Here is a 16,068-nt window from a genome sequence, read left to right as displayed (position 1 = left end):
TAACTATCACATCACAGTGAATATTCTGTCATTTCAGAGACTCGTCCAGCAACTCACGTCCAGCGACCTCATCGCACCCCTGGCCTACAGGTGCAGCCCCCACGGCGCCTACTTTCCTCTCTTCCCAGCCATGGCCAACACGGCATGTTGGGAAAACGAAGCTACCATCACCACAGCAGAGTTGAATCTGCAGAGAGGAGGGCCAGCGCTGCAGGACAAGGTGGGTTTAGAGTTAAAACACATAGCGTTCTTAAAAATAAAGGTTCCAAACAAGTTTTTTTTTTTTAGAGTGATGACAGGTCATTTTTGCTTCCTTTCAGTAAACAGTTAAAAGAACCATTGTCTTTCTTAGTGTGAAAAACATGTTGATAATTAAAAGAGCCTTTAATATTAAAGGGAACCTGGGGTATTAGGCTTGTATGGCTTAATATAACATAAATGGTGTCAGTTACTGAAATATCTAGTAGATAACCCATGAAAGATTTATGTTATTTAAAAAATTCATATCGTTTTATACATATTTTGGATTATAGGGGTGGCGTTATTTCATTGACATCACATGATTGCACTCTGTGAGCTACTGGCCCTATTGCTTTTTTTTTTTTTTTTTTTTTTTTTTTTCTTCTTCTCAACACAACTCAAAATACACAAGTCAGAAAATAAAATACTGATAAGAGGCCACGTGCGGCTTTTGGTTGTAATATTCAGTCGAAGAGGGCAACAAGAAGTGATTTAAGTCTTAACTGCTTTTCCTACTGCCTGTGGACAAATAAAACTTCCTAAAGACCTGCGTTTTTGTTCTCTCCATTTTATCCCTGATGTCTTCGAGGCTTATAGTAAACCACAGCTATTGAAAGAGCTTACAAACAACAGAGACCAGAAACCTTAGATGGCATCCTGACAGAATGTAAACATGCCAACGCTTGTCATGCCGCCACAGCCACTGAATGAGTTTCTCAGTGTGGGTTTCACTAAATATCCGGGAACGTTTAGACTCCTTGTGGGGGAAAATCGATGGTGTGTCATTTGTTTTAAGCCTATGCTTATATCCAGGGCCTAAAATGAACACTCGCCAAGAGCCAAATGCGAGTAAAAATCAGCGTTGGCGAGTATATGTAACCATGTCAGTCGCCAGTTGGCGGGTAAAACTTTTGTGAATTACAACAGTGCAATGCAACAGCCAATAAAATTATATTTTCCGAAGACAAAATCATGGTGACTGGTCAGCTGTTTTGTCATAAGGGACAAGAACGAATCAAATAATAGGATACAAACGGGCAGATAAGCTCAGAGCAGTGTGATGGCAACATAAACAAGGTTTTAAAAACTATTAACTGAGAAAATATTGCTGCTTTATTTCGGAATCTTAACTTTATCCTTCTTTATTCTTTATAACCCGAGAATGTGGCGACACATACCCGGGGTTACGCTGGAACGGAACGGAAACATGATGAGCAAACATCATAAAGTCATGACGGTTCTCGGTGTTTTAGCGAGAGGTGGTTTTTCATGGATAAAAGAGAGATTGGCTTGTATTTGATACTGTATGCCTGTTTCACACATACTCCTTTGCCGTGCATATTTTTTTTTGCCGTGCGATTTGAGCGTTCACACTCCACACGGTTGTGGTCCGGCAGCGTGTTCCAGTACAGCGATTGTTTCCGCACCGAGTCTGTTTTGCTGTGGTGGACTCGCTGAATTAAAGTGACAGTTCATTGTTATATAACATATTAACATATAAACATGGATTGACTCGAATGTGATAATTACACCATAAATGCACATAATTAAAGTAACAACCTATTTTTGCAAAAATAGTTTAATGGTCGTTAAAAAAAAATTTTGTCTGGTAAATTTTCTCATGTCACCGGCCATTGGCAGGTGTGGCAAAAAGTTAGTTTTAGGCCCTACGTATATCCATCGCCACCTGTAAGCTCTTTCAGCTGTGCTCATCGTATCAGTATTTTATTTTCCAAGTTGTGTATTCTGAGTTGTATTGTAGTAAAAATGGCAACAGGTAGTGCCAGTAGATAAGTAGAGTGCAACCATTTCACGTCATCTAAATTATGGCGCCCCCCGTAGTCCAAAATATGTATAAAAGATATGGATCTTAAAATAACGTAAGTCTTTCATTGATTTTTTTCCTATGAATTTCAGTAAGTGACATCCTTTACTTTATATTAAGCCATACAAGTCTTAATACCCGGGGTTCCCTTTAAAGGGGACATCGGATGCTCATTTTCTACAAGTTGATATGATTCTTTAGCATCTTCATGAAATGTCTGCAACATACTTCGGTTAAAATACCTCAATGGTTGTCTAAAAAAACAATTTTTACCTTATCAAAAACAGCTTTGTTCACAGCAAGCCATTTTGGTGCATGTCTCTTTAAATGATAATGAGCTACTATCCACCCCACCCCTCTCATCTGTTTTTTGTGTATTTGGTGGAGCCTTACAATCAAAAATGAAACTAATCCACACCGTCCTCAGTGGCCAGTGTTGCCAAGTCCGCAGTTTTCCCGCGGAATTGGGCTACTTTGACACTGTTGCCCAATAATGTTATATTTAGTCCCTGGAATTCTAACTGTACCAGGGGAACCCAGACTAAAAAAAAGTATTTTACCCCCCGGATTAAGATTTTTAATGGGGAACCCCCCTCGAAATGCAATTGGGCAAGTTTTGAGTAGCAATTGGGTGGTTCTTGCTGTGAAAACCTGGCAACCCTGTCAGTGTTTCTGGTGTCGGACGAAAATGAAGACTCTTATGTTCACTTTTACATCCAAATGCAAAGCACCTGCATTGCTTCCGTGACGTTGTCGCTACAGCTGCTCAAGTATGGAGAAATGGCGGTCAGCGTACAGTTGGCTAAATATGCTAATGGGTCAGTCTATCAGCAGTTATGGGCGGGGCTTGAGCAAAAATGAAGTAATACTGCTCAGAAAATCCAATATGGTAATTGAGATTTAGGTTTTTGGGGGATTAAAAAAAGTGAATGGACTTTTATCATTGTAGGGTGGTTGTGTCCACACACTGCTAAGACATTTATATGCAAACACCATGCAAAAGTGAATTTGCCTCCGATGTCTGCTTTAAGAGTGTTAACGCTATAAAATAAAAGTTGCTTCTTTTTTCTTGGTGAAAAGAATATTTTAAAGAATTTCTAAACATCTAAAGAACCTTTTTCTAGTATAAAGAACCTTTATTTTTGCGAGTATAAATATCAGTGATGGACATTATAACATGCTTATTTCTTACTACACACCTCTTTTTTATTGTAGAAAATCCAGCTCATATTGTGGGACCCATTCTGGTAAGTAACAATGACTTGATTTACTGATATCCCTGCTTTAGACTAAAGCGGGAAGGTCTCATATATTATTAGTGTCCTTTCATCAGACTGGAAGACAGTAACTTCCTGGCATCTGTGATGCTGAGAGAGCGAGATTCCATCTTATAACATATTCAAATGCAGATACTGTGAATTGGTTCAGGTGACAGCTTCAATCTCCGGCCTCAAAGGTTTCCCACAGATTATTGCAACCAGTTGAAATGGAAATGAGAAGTGAGAGACAGCAAAACAAACACAAAGGCACTCACTGTGTGTTTATCCATGAAATGAATAATGTAAATACAGTGGATGGATCTTCACCTCATTTTTGGCCTGTCATTTCTGAAACCCAGTAAGATTAAAAGTTGCTTTATTGTTTCAGTTGTTTATCTCTACAGATATTATTTGCATCTAGTGGGACCAAACAAATGCATAGGTTCCAGGCTGAGTTTCAACCTAGGACACCAATATAAGAAAATTGCTTTGTTATTAAGACTTTCTTTGTGCATCTTGTGATTTAAAATTCATTAAAAGTTTGTATTTTGGGAAGTAACTAAGTTAGTGAGAAACACCAACAAGGTTATAATAATAAACAGCCATCAGTAAATGATTGTTTATTACACGACTGCTTAAAACGCAAGCAAATGAAATGTTGATTAATTTAACTATAATTATCTTTATTTTTTTATCCATTATTTATTAAATGTATTTTTTCCTTATGTTTATATATATATATATATATATATATATATATATATATATATATATATATATATATATTTTTTTTTTTTTTTTTTAAATTTATTGCTTTTGAGACTTTTGAGCTTCCAGCTTCCAGGCATCTATCAAATGTTTTATGTTCACTATGAAATGAAAACTGAAGTCCTCTGAGGGCACATAGTAACTCTTTTTCAAGAGTTTTGCAAGTGTGCATTAACATTGAGAAGTGAAAATTTTTAAAATGCCCATGCCTTCCCTCTTTCAGCAGCATAACGGAAGCAGCACCGGTGCCTCCAGCCTTCGTGGCAGTGGCCTGATGCTCCGTAAAAGACGACCCAACTGGATCGATGCTCCCGATGACAGCTTCTTCCTGGTTTCCCGAGAGACGAGGTGTGCAAACCAACCTCGCTGTCTATTTCTCATGGCATCGCATTCTTCAAAAACCCAAACTTGTTGTGCCTTGTTCACACTGAAATACACTCTGGTGTGTTCTCGTTTGGTTAGCTTTACTCAGGCTTGTACATAGAGCCTAGAGACAAATTTAATAGAAAACAGCAGGGCAGACACACTCCATGTCAAAAAGCAGCCCTTACCTTGTTCTTCCATGATTGGCACCTGCAGAGATTATCCCCTGAGATGGCATGACACATCTGATTAAGTTTCCTTCATTTTGAGTCAACCTTCAGCCAAGAGTGACTGATCTTGGTGACAGGATTGGCACACGTGTAATTACTGCATTGGTCATACTCAGTGACAGTGGCGGGTAAGAGGGTCTAAGCCGGAGTTGTCAGTGCAGGAAATGGGCGAGTCAATCTCGGATGTCAGGGACAATTTTTCAATAACAAAGATCCTATAATTAACAATACCCATGATCCCATTAATCTGTGGTGGCATGGAGAGACAAATGAAAAAGAATGATTTTTGATGCAGATTGAGGTTAGTTTTAATCCAGAGAGATGAGACTCCACAGGTAACTTAACGCTTCACAAACACACATACACTGCCAGTCAAAAGTTTGAACACACAGGAGTTTTTTTGTTGTTGTTGAAATTTTTAGGATTCTCATGATCCTAAAACCTTAAATGCTTGGATGCTTGAAAATAGCTTTGTAGACAAATTGTCATTTTTTGTAATTTTGAAAAAAATTAGCATTTTTTACATTATATAAAATATAGGATTTATTTGTTTATTGGTTATTACATAAACCCCATACTTCCATTAGTTATTTCAGTTTTGCCACCTGATTTTATTTTTGTTCTTTTGTCTTTTCTTTTTGTATTTATTTATTTATTGTTTTTGTTTGTATGTTTTGTTTTGTTTTGCATTCGCTTTGCTTGTTTTGTTTCATTGCATTGCTTTGCTTTGGTTTTTTGTTTTGTTTCACTTGTTTTGTTTCGCATTGCTTTGCTTTTTGTTTAATTTTTTTCGCATTGTTTTTTTTTTTTTTCTTGTTTCACATTGCTTCGCTTTTATTTTGTTTTGCACTGCTTTCCCTTTTTTTGTTTGGTTTCGCTTTGCTTGTTTTGTTTTGCTTGTTTTTTTCATTTTGCTTGTTTTATTTATTTATTTTTTGTTTCACATTTGCTTTGCTTGTTTTATTGTTGTTGTGTTTTGTTTTTTTGTTTCGCTTTGCTTGTGTTGTTTTGTTTGTTTTATTTTGCATTGCTTTGCTTTCCTATTTTTGTTGTTTCGCTTTGCTTGTTTTGTTTTACTTTGTTTTGCTTTGCTTGTTTTGATTCACTTTACATGTTTTATTTTTTGTTTTGTTTTGCATTACTTTGCTTTTGTTTTTCTTTTGTTTCATTTCACTTGTTTTTTTTTTTGGCATTACTTTCGTTTCGCATTGCTTTGGTAGTTTGTTTTGTTTCATCTCACTTGTTTTGTTTCGCATTGCTTTGTTTTCCGATTTTTTTTGTTTTGTTTTGTTTTGTTTGCTTTGTTCGTTTTTTGTGCTTTTATTTTTTGTTTTGTTTCGTTTCGTTTCGCTTGTTTGTTGTTTCACTTTGTTTATGTTTTGTTTCACTTTGATTTCCTTTTGTTTTTTGCATTTTGCTTTGTTTTGTTACATATTACTTTGCTTTGCTTTTTGTTTCATTTCACTTGTTTTGTTTCACATTGCTTTGCTTGTTTTGTTTGGTTTCACATTGTTTTTCTTGTTTTGTTTTGAATTGCTTTGCTTTGCTTGTTTCACATTGGTTTGCTTTGATTTTTTTGTTTTGTTTCATTTCACTTGTTTTGTTTCGCATTGCTTTGCCTTCGTTTTTCATTTTGTTTCGTTTCACTTGTTCGTTGTTTCACTTTACTTGTATTTTTTGTTTTGTTTTGCCTTTTCTTTGTTTTATTTTGCTTTTTTGTTGTTTTGCATTGCTTTGCTTGTTTTGTTTTGTTTTACATTGCTTTGATTATTGTATTTTAAGTAGCTTTGCTTTGCTTTGCTTTACTTTTTTTTTGTTTCATTTCATTTTCCTTGTTTTGTTTTATAATTTTATTTTGTTTATTACATTATCCTATACTTCCATTAGTTATTTCAATTTTGCTAACTTCTTTTTTTGTCTTGTTTTTTTTTTCAATTTATTTATTGTTTTTGTTTTGTTTCGTATTGCTTTGCTTGTTTTGTGTTTTGTTTTGTTTAGTTTCGTTTAGTCTTTTTTTTGTTTGTTTTGTTTGTTTGTTTGGTTTATGAAATAATTAGAAATGAGTAGTGGTGTCCAAACTTTTGATTGCCAGTGTACTTGTCTCACTACCTTATGCAGACCTTTGTGAATGTGCTTTTTTATTTCCTTCTACCAATGTAGAGTCATAGCAACATTTATCAGTAGAATTGTTCGGCAGTGTTATTTAGACAGGAGATGGTTTCCACAGCCATACTCCATCATTCTGCAGTATTATGATGAAAGGATTAACTTATTTGCTGTTAATTCTCAGCCAACTGAAATGAAATATAAAAGGATTAAGAGCTGCAGACACTAATGGCTCACTTTTTACCAACTATGCAAGACTGCATGAATTTAACACATCCGCAATGCTAATGACATCCCTGTTTGCACTGAGCTTAAAGTACAGACTGGATGTGAAATGTTTCTGAAGTTCTAGTTAGATTCAAATTACACTAAAGTTTATTCACATGAATTACAAACAAAGATGTTATTTTGAGCAGGGGGAATTGGACACATGATTTGCCCTGTTGTTTCATGGATCAAAATGTTTTTGACTACTTTTTAGTGACTGTTTGCTTGTCTCGTTTTGTTGCTGCAGCTGTTAGACACCTGAACATGGTAAGATCACACGCACCATACACAAAGCCTAAACCACATTACCTGTGGAGTCTTGCAAAATGTATGAAATGTATGACCAAAAGAGACATTCAATTAACTTTCACACTCTGCCTTTCTGGTGGCTTTTGACACCTCAACCTGCAAAATGTGCTTTTATGCTTAATGTAGATCAGACAGATAGAAGTCAGATAGTCATAATAATTCATCCACAGCAGCAAGGGGTTTGGTTTTAATATCTTTGGCATTGAGAAGTAGATGTGAGCTGGAGCTCGAAGAAAAATGCCTCTCCATTACAGCCACATCCATATGAGCCATGACTTGCACAGCTCCCCATGGCCTCCAGCGCTGGAGCGGATGCTAGGCTAAATTTAGTGCCCCTGCTCTGAAAGATTAGCCTTTAACTAGGCAGGAGACCCAGAGACAAATGGGATCTGGTCTGGGACTCAGCCTGGTTCTCTAACAGGTTTACACCAGACTGTCAGGAGTCTCTCTCGCTGAAATGGCACTCTGTTTGAGTTGATGTTAAAATAGATTTGTAAAATATATTTGTAGTGTTAAAGGTTTGCTGTTGCTTTGCAAAGAGCTAATCAAATCCATTAGTGCAAAAGCATGCAACCTAATCATAGTTACATTGAGGCTTTGTGCTGGTAATGAATGAATATGAGCATTTGTGTTAATGTCGTGTGATTAATAAAGCAAACACATGCTATAAGTGCAAGCACACGTACACAGCACATTTTAAAAACATCATCATGCATTTGTTGTTCGAGACCCAGTTAACGGTTCTTTCATTTCGGCCAATCTAATCTCAGGGCTGTCCCCTGTGGATGCCTGTCGGCCTCATTCATTTTGCATGAACATTAGACCCAGGCGATTCTTTCATTTCTCTCTTTGCTATATAGACCTGATCATGAATAGAACATTATTTATGTCACTAAGCTTTGTTGATTTATGGAATATTGCTTAATAAATACATCCTCTTATGTCTGCAACATACCGAGCTGAATGCAATTTTACTCTGATGCACACAGGAAACCGAAATTCAACTTTCTTGATATTTTGTATGCAAGTGTGATCATTCTCTCTTCAGATTGCAAAGCTTGCAAAATATGATAAAGCATGTTCTTTGTGTGTCACAATATTTTAGAAATATCCGGTTGCGCACAAATTATTGCGCAACACAGGAGATTCAATGATACTTGCATTCTAAATTATCGCAGTGACTCCTTCTAGTCAAAGTTTTACTTTAATGAACATTTAAAAATATATATTCAGTAAGATATATAAAAATATTTCATAATTAATACACTACCATTCAAAAGTGTTTTTGAAAAAAGTCCTTTATGCTTAACAAGTCTGCTAAATTACATTTTATAAGAGAAAAAAAAAATACAAAATGATTGCCTTAAATTGTAATATTTCACAATATTTCTGTATTTTTGATCAAATGTAATGGCAAAGCTTAATTTTTAGCATCATTACTCCAGTTTTCAGCGTCACATGATCCTTCAGAAATCATTCTAATATGCTGTTTTGCTGCTCAAGAAACATTATTATTATTATTATTATTATCAATGTTGAACACAGTTGTTCAATATTTTTCTGGAAAGCTTTTTTAGTATGCTTTAATAAATATAATGTTCAAAAGAACAGTATTTAGTTGAAATTTTTGATGTTACAAAATAAAATTATTTATTTATTTATTTATTTAGAAAAATCAGCCTTACTGAACCCAGACTTTTGGATGGTAGTGTACTGTATTTATTTTATTGTATTTAATTGCAAAAATGCCAAAATGCGATAAACTACCAATTGTGTTAAATTAGCTTTCAGGAAAAATAAGAAGGTATTTTTGTTCTTATACCTTGATATCAGTTATCGTAAAAATGACATGCTTTTATCCAGCTCAGTCACAAATAATAACTAAAAAGTACCTATTGTGTATTGTTAAATGTAAGTTCTGCAAGATGACAATGACATGTTGTGTTTTATCTTCCTGTTCCTTCAGGAAGGCCAGAAGGCTGCTCTCACGTTCCCAGTTAAGAAGAGCGTGCAGACAACCATGTGAGCAGATCAGCCTGCGCAGGGTCCCCCAGGGGCCCGCGCAGGTACCCGTCCTGGCGCCCCCTCACCCCAGTTTACGGATGCGAGGCCCAATCGTCATCCACGACTGACCCTTGTCCCGCATTGTTCCCTCAGCCTGCTCTGTCAGTTTCTCATTTGCTGCCTAACTCTGCACTGCACAGGCCACAAGTCACTAAAACACTTCTTGTTCTACTTCTTCTTTCGCTTCCTCTTCAGGACAAAAGGCTCAGAATAATAAAGCATTTAGCTAATAACCTCAACTAAACTTATACTTGTATATTCAGCACCCTCTTGGACGGCAGCCTGAAGCCCTTCAATGTCTTTCTAAGTACTGAATGCTCATTAAACCACTTTTACCTTGCAGCAACTTATAACATTAGCTCTAAGCACTTGTTTGATGAGAATCTATGGCTGTGGGAACTTAACTTACAGGGTTCCGCAAGTGGCCATACCACAAATGTGTATCATGTACAGATCAACACTATCTGATGCTGAGCCCTCAAAAGACAGTGTACTCTTTGTAAATTCAGTTAGCTCTGCATTGAATGGTTTCCTTTATTTCTCTGTATCTTCTGTGGTATCATGACAAGTACAAGTTTGTGAGCTGTTTTTATATTGTATTCAAGCGAGGACTGGATTGTATGTTGAGTTGCTGGCTATTAGATGGTCTTAAATGAGAGCATGTTCAATAGATTCTTTTAACTGGAGATGTTGTAATGATTCGTGGAAGTCAAAGCAGTCTTTGCAACTCTTAAATATTCATTCAGGATATTACGGTTCTGTTCCCCTGGACATTAAAGACTCTTTCAGATGCCAGTAATACCCTTTGGATGTTTTTAAAGGAAGAAAATCATTGGCTTTTTAACTTCAAAGGGCAATGTGACAGCATGTGACAGTGAAACAATAAGCTATTTTGTTTTCTATGCCTCATACATTTCTGTTGTATTTCATTGTGTGTCACACATTTACTGAAAAATGCTAAATAAACAAACGCAGTACAGATTGTACGTCTGTGTAATATACAAAAAGCAATCAATGATGCATGTTGGTTATAAATACAGACAGGAAATATGACAACAAAATACAGAAAGCTGTACAGTATAGCATATAGGACTTATTGTGTAAAATAATCATCCATTAAGTCTGTCTAGAGTTAAGACCCATTCACACAAATAACAATAACTACGATATCACCTGTTAAACTAGGGTGACCATATTTTAGTTTGCAAAAAAAAAGTCCAAAAAACAGTCTACTCTGTAAAAAATAAAAAACACAATTTGTTGAGTCAGCTTAAAATAATTTGTTACCCTGCTGCCTTAAAATTTGAAGTTCAGTCAACTAAAATAAGTTTAGTCAACTTGAAATGTTAAGTTGTACTAAGTAACAACTTAGATATTTGTGTTTGCTAAACTCAACAGATGGGTAAGTAACCCAGCTGCCTTAAAATTTTAAGTTGATTCAACTCAAATATCTAAGTTGTCACTTAGTATAATTTAACATTTCAAGTTGCATAAACTTTTTTTTTGAGTTGACTGAACTTCAAATTTTAAGGCAGCCAGGTTACAAATTATTTTAAGTTGACTTAACAAATTGTTTTTCACGGTGTACTTTCCAAACATATCCCATATCAAAAATCTAAATATTTCATTTCTATATCTAAAATGTATATTTTACAGTCACCCTTGTGCAGATTGATCATAAACACAGCTAAAAGGCTTCCTACCAGCGGCCATCACAAAGCTTAATGTATTGCACAGTTTTTTCACAGGAAGAATGCAAAATGTTTCAATACAAGCATTTCAGTCAAATGTTATTTATGCAATATTTCAAACAATTAACCACGGAAAAAAAACAACTCTTCGCAACAGTTTAAGATCAGTCCGATTCCGTGCAAAAAAATGTGGATTTGGCAACCCTGCATCAGATTTAACTGATCATGGGTCAAGTCAAGACAAGAGAAAGGAGAGATTATTGACAAATCATGCTGGAGGATGTGCTCATATCTGATCTTGTTAGATGTGCTCCCTTTATACAGAGTGCGTGTGATCGCGAAATTGAAAAAGAAAGTAAACAGCCGCTCATTCAAAAAAATTTAAATACTCCGCATATGATAGCGCAAAAATATATTCAATATTAAAATGATCGTGTGAGCAGGTAGTAATGGCCTGAACTTCAGCAGGATCTAGAAAACAGTCCCGTGCAAGGCTTTAATACAAAAATGCACCGAGTTAATAGCGACTGTAGGAAGCAAAAGCCGAATCCAGGACATTTTGGCGATTTAGAGCCAAGGTAAGATAAGGCTAGATAAGACCCTTCTTTTTTGGCTGGGTTAATTTACAACCACATTTGGAATCGTTTGAAGCTGCATTTAAACTGCATTCTGGAAGTTCAAAATCGTGGCACCATATCAGTCCATTATATGGAGAAAAATGCTGAAATGTTTTCCTCAAAAAACAATTTCTTTATGACTGAAGAAAGACATGAACATTTTGGATGACAACGAGGTGAGTACATTATATGTGAATCTTTGTTTTGGAAGTGGACTTCTCCTTTAAACCTGTGGAAGAGGCTTCTGGTTTATTAGCCGCAATTATAGCGAGAAGAATAACAACGTCCAGTAAACGGTAAAACTGCGCTACGAACCAATGTCTTCGTAATTAAGATACAATACATTAAAATTTTATGGTAAGACACACCAATTTGCAATTTCAAGCTACAAAATGAGCTGTTGTACAGCTAAAAATCGCTGGACGCGGATGAGACCAGCAGCCAGACTCATAAATTTTACAGATGGCGGCGCCCACTCTTACAGGAAAAATAAGGTGGATATCTTTATCGTTATCTTTATAGCTACGGTCCTTGGTGTGAACAGCCTTCAGCCTAGTTCACATAGAAATTAATTTTCATTTTCTCACCCTCATGTTGTTCCAAACCTATATGACTGTTGTAGAACACAAAAGAGAATATTAAGTGAATAATAATATGTGAACTATCCACCTTAATTCTTTAATGTGAAAGTAAGCCTATGAGTGGGACTTCTGGTTCATTAGCCACTATATGGAAATAATGAGAAGAATAACCACGTGGAGTAAACGGTAAAACTGTTCACACTACAAACCGGTGTGTTCATAATTAAGATAATACATTAAAATAAGATGGTAAGACACACCAATTTGCAATATCAAACAGCCAAACGAGCTGTAAAAATAGCTGGATGCGGATGAGACCAGAAGCCTGACCTATAAAATGTACTTATGATAATTACTCATATTTGTTGAAAAAAACAACAGTTTCTCAGGTAGATCAACGTTTTCTGTTTGTCTTCGCACTCATCTTGAACTTCGTCAGCCCTAGTGAGTTAGTTTTGCCCTTTAGGGTGTCACGGAACCAGGCGTTAATGTGGCAGTAGATGACTGAATCCAATGCACTATTCATGTAAGCTAAAGCTAGAGAGGCATGAAAACACACCATGAGAATTTTCGAACAGGACAACACTTGAAGGAAGATGCCAAAAGTGACTTTAGGCAGAAAACACAGAACAAACATGATCACAAGAAACAGAAGCAATCTCACTGCCCGCTTCACCCTGCGGTGAGCTCCCTTAGACTGGCGACCGTTGACGTGACAGGACACCCTCACAAAACAGATAACAACCAGTGCAAATGCAAACAGAGCCTCTATCAGCTGTACAGAATTATATATCCTCATCTGAACCGACGGCCACGTCCATGAGAGAAAACCGTGGCATGTGAGCTTCGAAGAGTTTTTCTGTGGTGTGAGAACCACGCTCAGGGCGGTTGGAAGGCGAAGGAGTAGAACAACCAGCCAAACTGTGGTAACCAACATTACTGCCTGTCTCACACTCGTTCGACAAATGCGATGGTGTGGGTGAAGGATCCTGAAGAAACGGTCCACGGCTAAAATTGACATGAAAGCCATGCTTGCTGAGTAGTTCACTGATATGATGTATGCAATGAGGCGGCAGAAGGATTCGCCAAATATCCAGTCTTCCCCACGAAAGAGATAATCAATGTGGAAAGGCAGCCCGGTGAGGAGTAGGAGGTCAGATATCACCAGGCAGAAGAGATAAACATTGCAGGCTTTCCATGGAGACTTGAAGAACAAAATCCACAGAGCAAACACATTCCCAGGCAACCCAAAGATGAACTCCAAAATATAAACAGGCTTTAAAATGGAAGAAACAAGGGTCTGAGGTTCCATGCAGGCGGTGATGTTACTCATGATGAAAAGTAGAGTGATTCTGAAACCTAAAAGTACATTAAAACTGTGTTAACATAATGTTAAAAAGTAAAAGGATGAGAAAACTCCTAATATAAGATGTTTTTCGATTTTGCTTAGTTAATGGTGAATTCTAGTGGAATAAACACTCCAAATTATTTTTAATTAACAATAATTAATATAATTAACGTAGATTAAATGCCTTTAAAGACTTACCAAACGATCAAGTTGTTGGCAGGAGTTGTCGTTGTCGTAAGGGTACAGTTTCGTAAGCTGAAGTAAGTCGATAGGGTGGAGTCAAGGAAGATCAACTGATCTTTGCTATCTGTTTCTAATGTTATTTAGATCGCAAATCAGAATCACCTCACATTATCTGTATGCGGTTAATGACGCTATCATGCTGGGAAATTAACAAATCGAAAGAGTCGAGATTAATTTTAGAAATGCGATGTCACTTCAGGGCAGTGCTGTACTGTAATAGTTTTGGGAAATAATGCCATACCATATGGAATACATCTTATCACATATGTGATAAGAATCGATATATGTTATTTCATATTTTTTCTTTTAAGTGTAAAAACTCGTAATAAATGTCAAGCAGGATACGTGCTTCTAAAAACGTCTGTATTCAAACCTTTAAAAAAAAGTGAGGCGGGAAAACACGTGTTACTCAAAAAGACTTGAGTTATCACTTATGAGCTGTGTTATTGCACTGAGCCGCCGAAGCTCCAGTGGCGCAATCGGTTAGCGCGCGGTACTTATACAGCAGTACAAAGCAGAGCAATGCCGAGGTTGTGAGTTCGAGCCTCACCTGGAGCAGAGTTTTGCACGATTAAAATATAGGGGTGATTCTGTAAAATCGCATATGGAGGGTAGACTGTCTCTTAAAGTAAGTTTACGCTGAAAATTAATCCAGGATTTCATAACTCAAAATGCAACATGAGACAACTACGGTGTTATTGAGGAATCAGTGTGTGGACATAACAGAGGAAGTACGTTGTGTGTAAAGGAACAACACGGTTGGATAGTCGCATTGTGTTTGCGTCTGCGTCTATGGCGGGAAGTAGCCTGTAGAGGGCAGCAATGCATAAGTTTCAAGAAGGCTGCACAATCATAAGAGATTCGCCACGTGTTAAAACCGCAACGCTCTGGAACGTTATTTACCCTGAGGTGTGTGAAATGTCTTCAAGAAGGGTCATTCTAAATATACAGTTCAGAAATACAGGTTACAGTTTATTTTTGTTTTGTTGTTTTCTTTTAGTTTCTTTTTTCTTGGCTAGCTGTATGTTTTCTTTACAGTGAAAATGCTTCGTTAACCTTAACCTAACCTTACATTGTTGTCTTTTTAAAAGTCACTGTTGTCTATTTTTCTTCACACGGTTTAGAGGTCTGTGTTGTAGGATGTTGGGTTATATTAGTCATCCAGAAACATCTCATCACGGCAATGATTTCATATGTTTCTTTTTAAATTTATGTTCTTGGCGCACATTTGCATGTAAACATCACATTTACATATAAACAGCACGGCCTTGTCAAATCTTTTGGTCTGATCAGATTTCATCGAAGCTCTGCCACTGCCAAAACTGTCATGTCAAAATCCCACAAAACAACCGCTTTTAATTCTTGACTGAGAAATAATCTTAGAGAAGAATTCTGAAATAATTTATTTCATGTGTTTTCTGATTAAGGTCTTGTTGAATCTATCTATCTATCTATCTATCTATCTATCTGTCTCATTCTCTTTAACAAACTGAATATTGTTTATTCCACACTGTCATAAAACCATATTTTAAAGATGCATAACTGAATAAATGTACAGATGCAAATAGTTAATAATAAACTATTGCATAATTTTTGAGTACAGAAATTTTACAGATTTATTTTTATATATCGCTGACAAATATACATCACATTAAGTTTATCTATCTATCTATCCAGCAAACAAACTACCCATACGATAAGCAATCTCATATGAGAGAAACTAATACAATTTAATTAATATTCTAAACATACTTAATATTCAAAGCACAATGTATCCCTTTTTTTGTAATGACTGACTGTGTATCAGTATAAAAAGCTCATCACTTGTAAAAGCATTGAACTCAATAGGGAAAAGGAAAACGAAAATCTCCTCTGCCTTTATGTGCAGAATGAATGACCATCTTTAACTTCTCAAGTTTTATTTTATTGCCTTGTCACGGCTCATGGATTACCATTAAAATGCAATCAGCATGAGTGCTTGTGTATGAGTGTGAACCTGTGCTTGTAAAGTGAGTGTTTGAGTGCACACATTGAGTAATCAGTGGTTAAAGAAAGGAGAACTTTGTGGGAACCACATTTGAAAAATAGGTTTAGGCACATTTTTGGGAGAGAAGGGGAGAAAGAAAGTAGATAGAGGAAGCAAGATAATAGAGAGAA

General features: G+C 36.3%; 2 protein-coding genes and 1 non-coding gene across 7 annotated transcripts in view; 2 read left to right on the top strand and 1 right to left on the bottom strand.

Moving 5' to 3' along the window:
• The window catches only part of mta3 (metastasis associated 1 family, member 3), a 43,894-nt gene extending 33,576 nt beyond the window's left edge, over positions 1 to 10,318 (top strand). For 2 of the 5 annotated variants that reach the window (XM_051124053.1, XM_051124055.1), the window contains exons 17-20: positions 38 to 220; positions 3,281 to 3,312; positions 4,316 to 4,440; positions 9,334 to 10,318. In XM_051124053.1, the coding sequence (XP_050980010.1) occupies positions 38 to 220; positions 3,281 to 3,312; positions 4,316 to 4,440; positions 9,334 to 9,499 (506 nt within the window). In that variant the 3' untranslated portion in view covers positions 9,500 to 10,318. Of the gene's footprint in view, positions 1 to 37; positions 221 to 3,280; positions 3,313 to 4,315; positions 4,441 to 7,305; positions 7,326 to 9,333 lie in introns of all 5 variants that reach the window. The other 3 variants (XM_051124057.1, XM_051124056.1, XM_051124052.1) reach the window with 3 other exon arrangements.
• A 90-nt stretch (positions 10,319 to 10,408) lies between these two features.
• On the bottom strand, positions 10,409 to 14,123 carry hcar1-4 (hydroxycarboxylic acid receptor 1-4). The gene is made up of 2 exons (XM_051124059.1): positions 13,867 to 14,123; positions 10,409 to 13,679 (listed from the first exon to the last, which is right to left on the bottom strand). The coding sequence occupies exon 2, from the start codon at positions 13,651 to 13,653 to the stop codon at positions 12,715 to 12,717; it is 939 nt and encodes a 312-aa protein (XP_050980016.1). The 5' UTR covers positions 13,654 to 13,679; positions 13,867 to 14,123; the 3' UTR covers positions 10,409 to 12,714.
• Positions 14,124 to 14,375: 252 nt separating this feature from the next.
• trnai-uau (transfer RNA isoleucine (anticodon UAU)) lies at positions 14,376 to 14,469 on the top strand. The gene is made up of 2 exons: positions 14,376 to 14,413; positions 14,434 to 14,469. It is a non-coding gene; the product is annotated as a tRNA-Ile (tRNA).
• Positions 14,470 to 16,068: the final 1,599 nt, after the last annotated feature.

The sequence above is a fragment of the Labeo rohita genome, chromosome 12 (assembly GCF_022985175.1).
Source record: "Labeo rohita strain BAU-BD-2019 chromosome 12, IGBB_LRoh.1.0, whole genome shotgun sequence".
In the NCBI taxonomy this organism is placed as follows: domain Eukaryota; kingdom Metazoa; phylum Chordata; class Actinopteri; order Cypriniformes; family Cyprinidae; genus Labeo; species Labeo rohita.
Note: the sequence above shows the minus strand (reverse complement) of the source record. Positions and strands in the feature narration are given on the sequence as shown.

Excerpts from the sequence above, each read along its gene's own strand:
- hcar1-4 (XM_051124059.1), bottom strand. The coding sequence starts at position 13,653 with ATGAGTAACATCACCGCCTGCATGGAACCTCAGACCCTTGTTTCTTCC.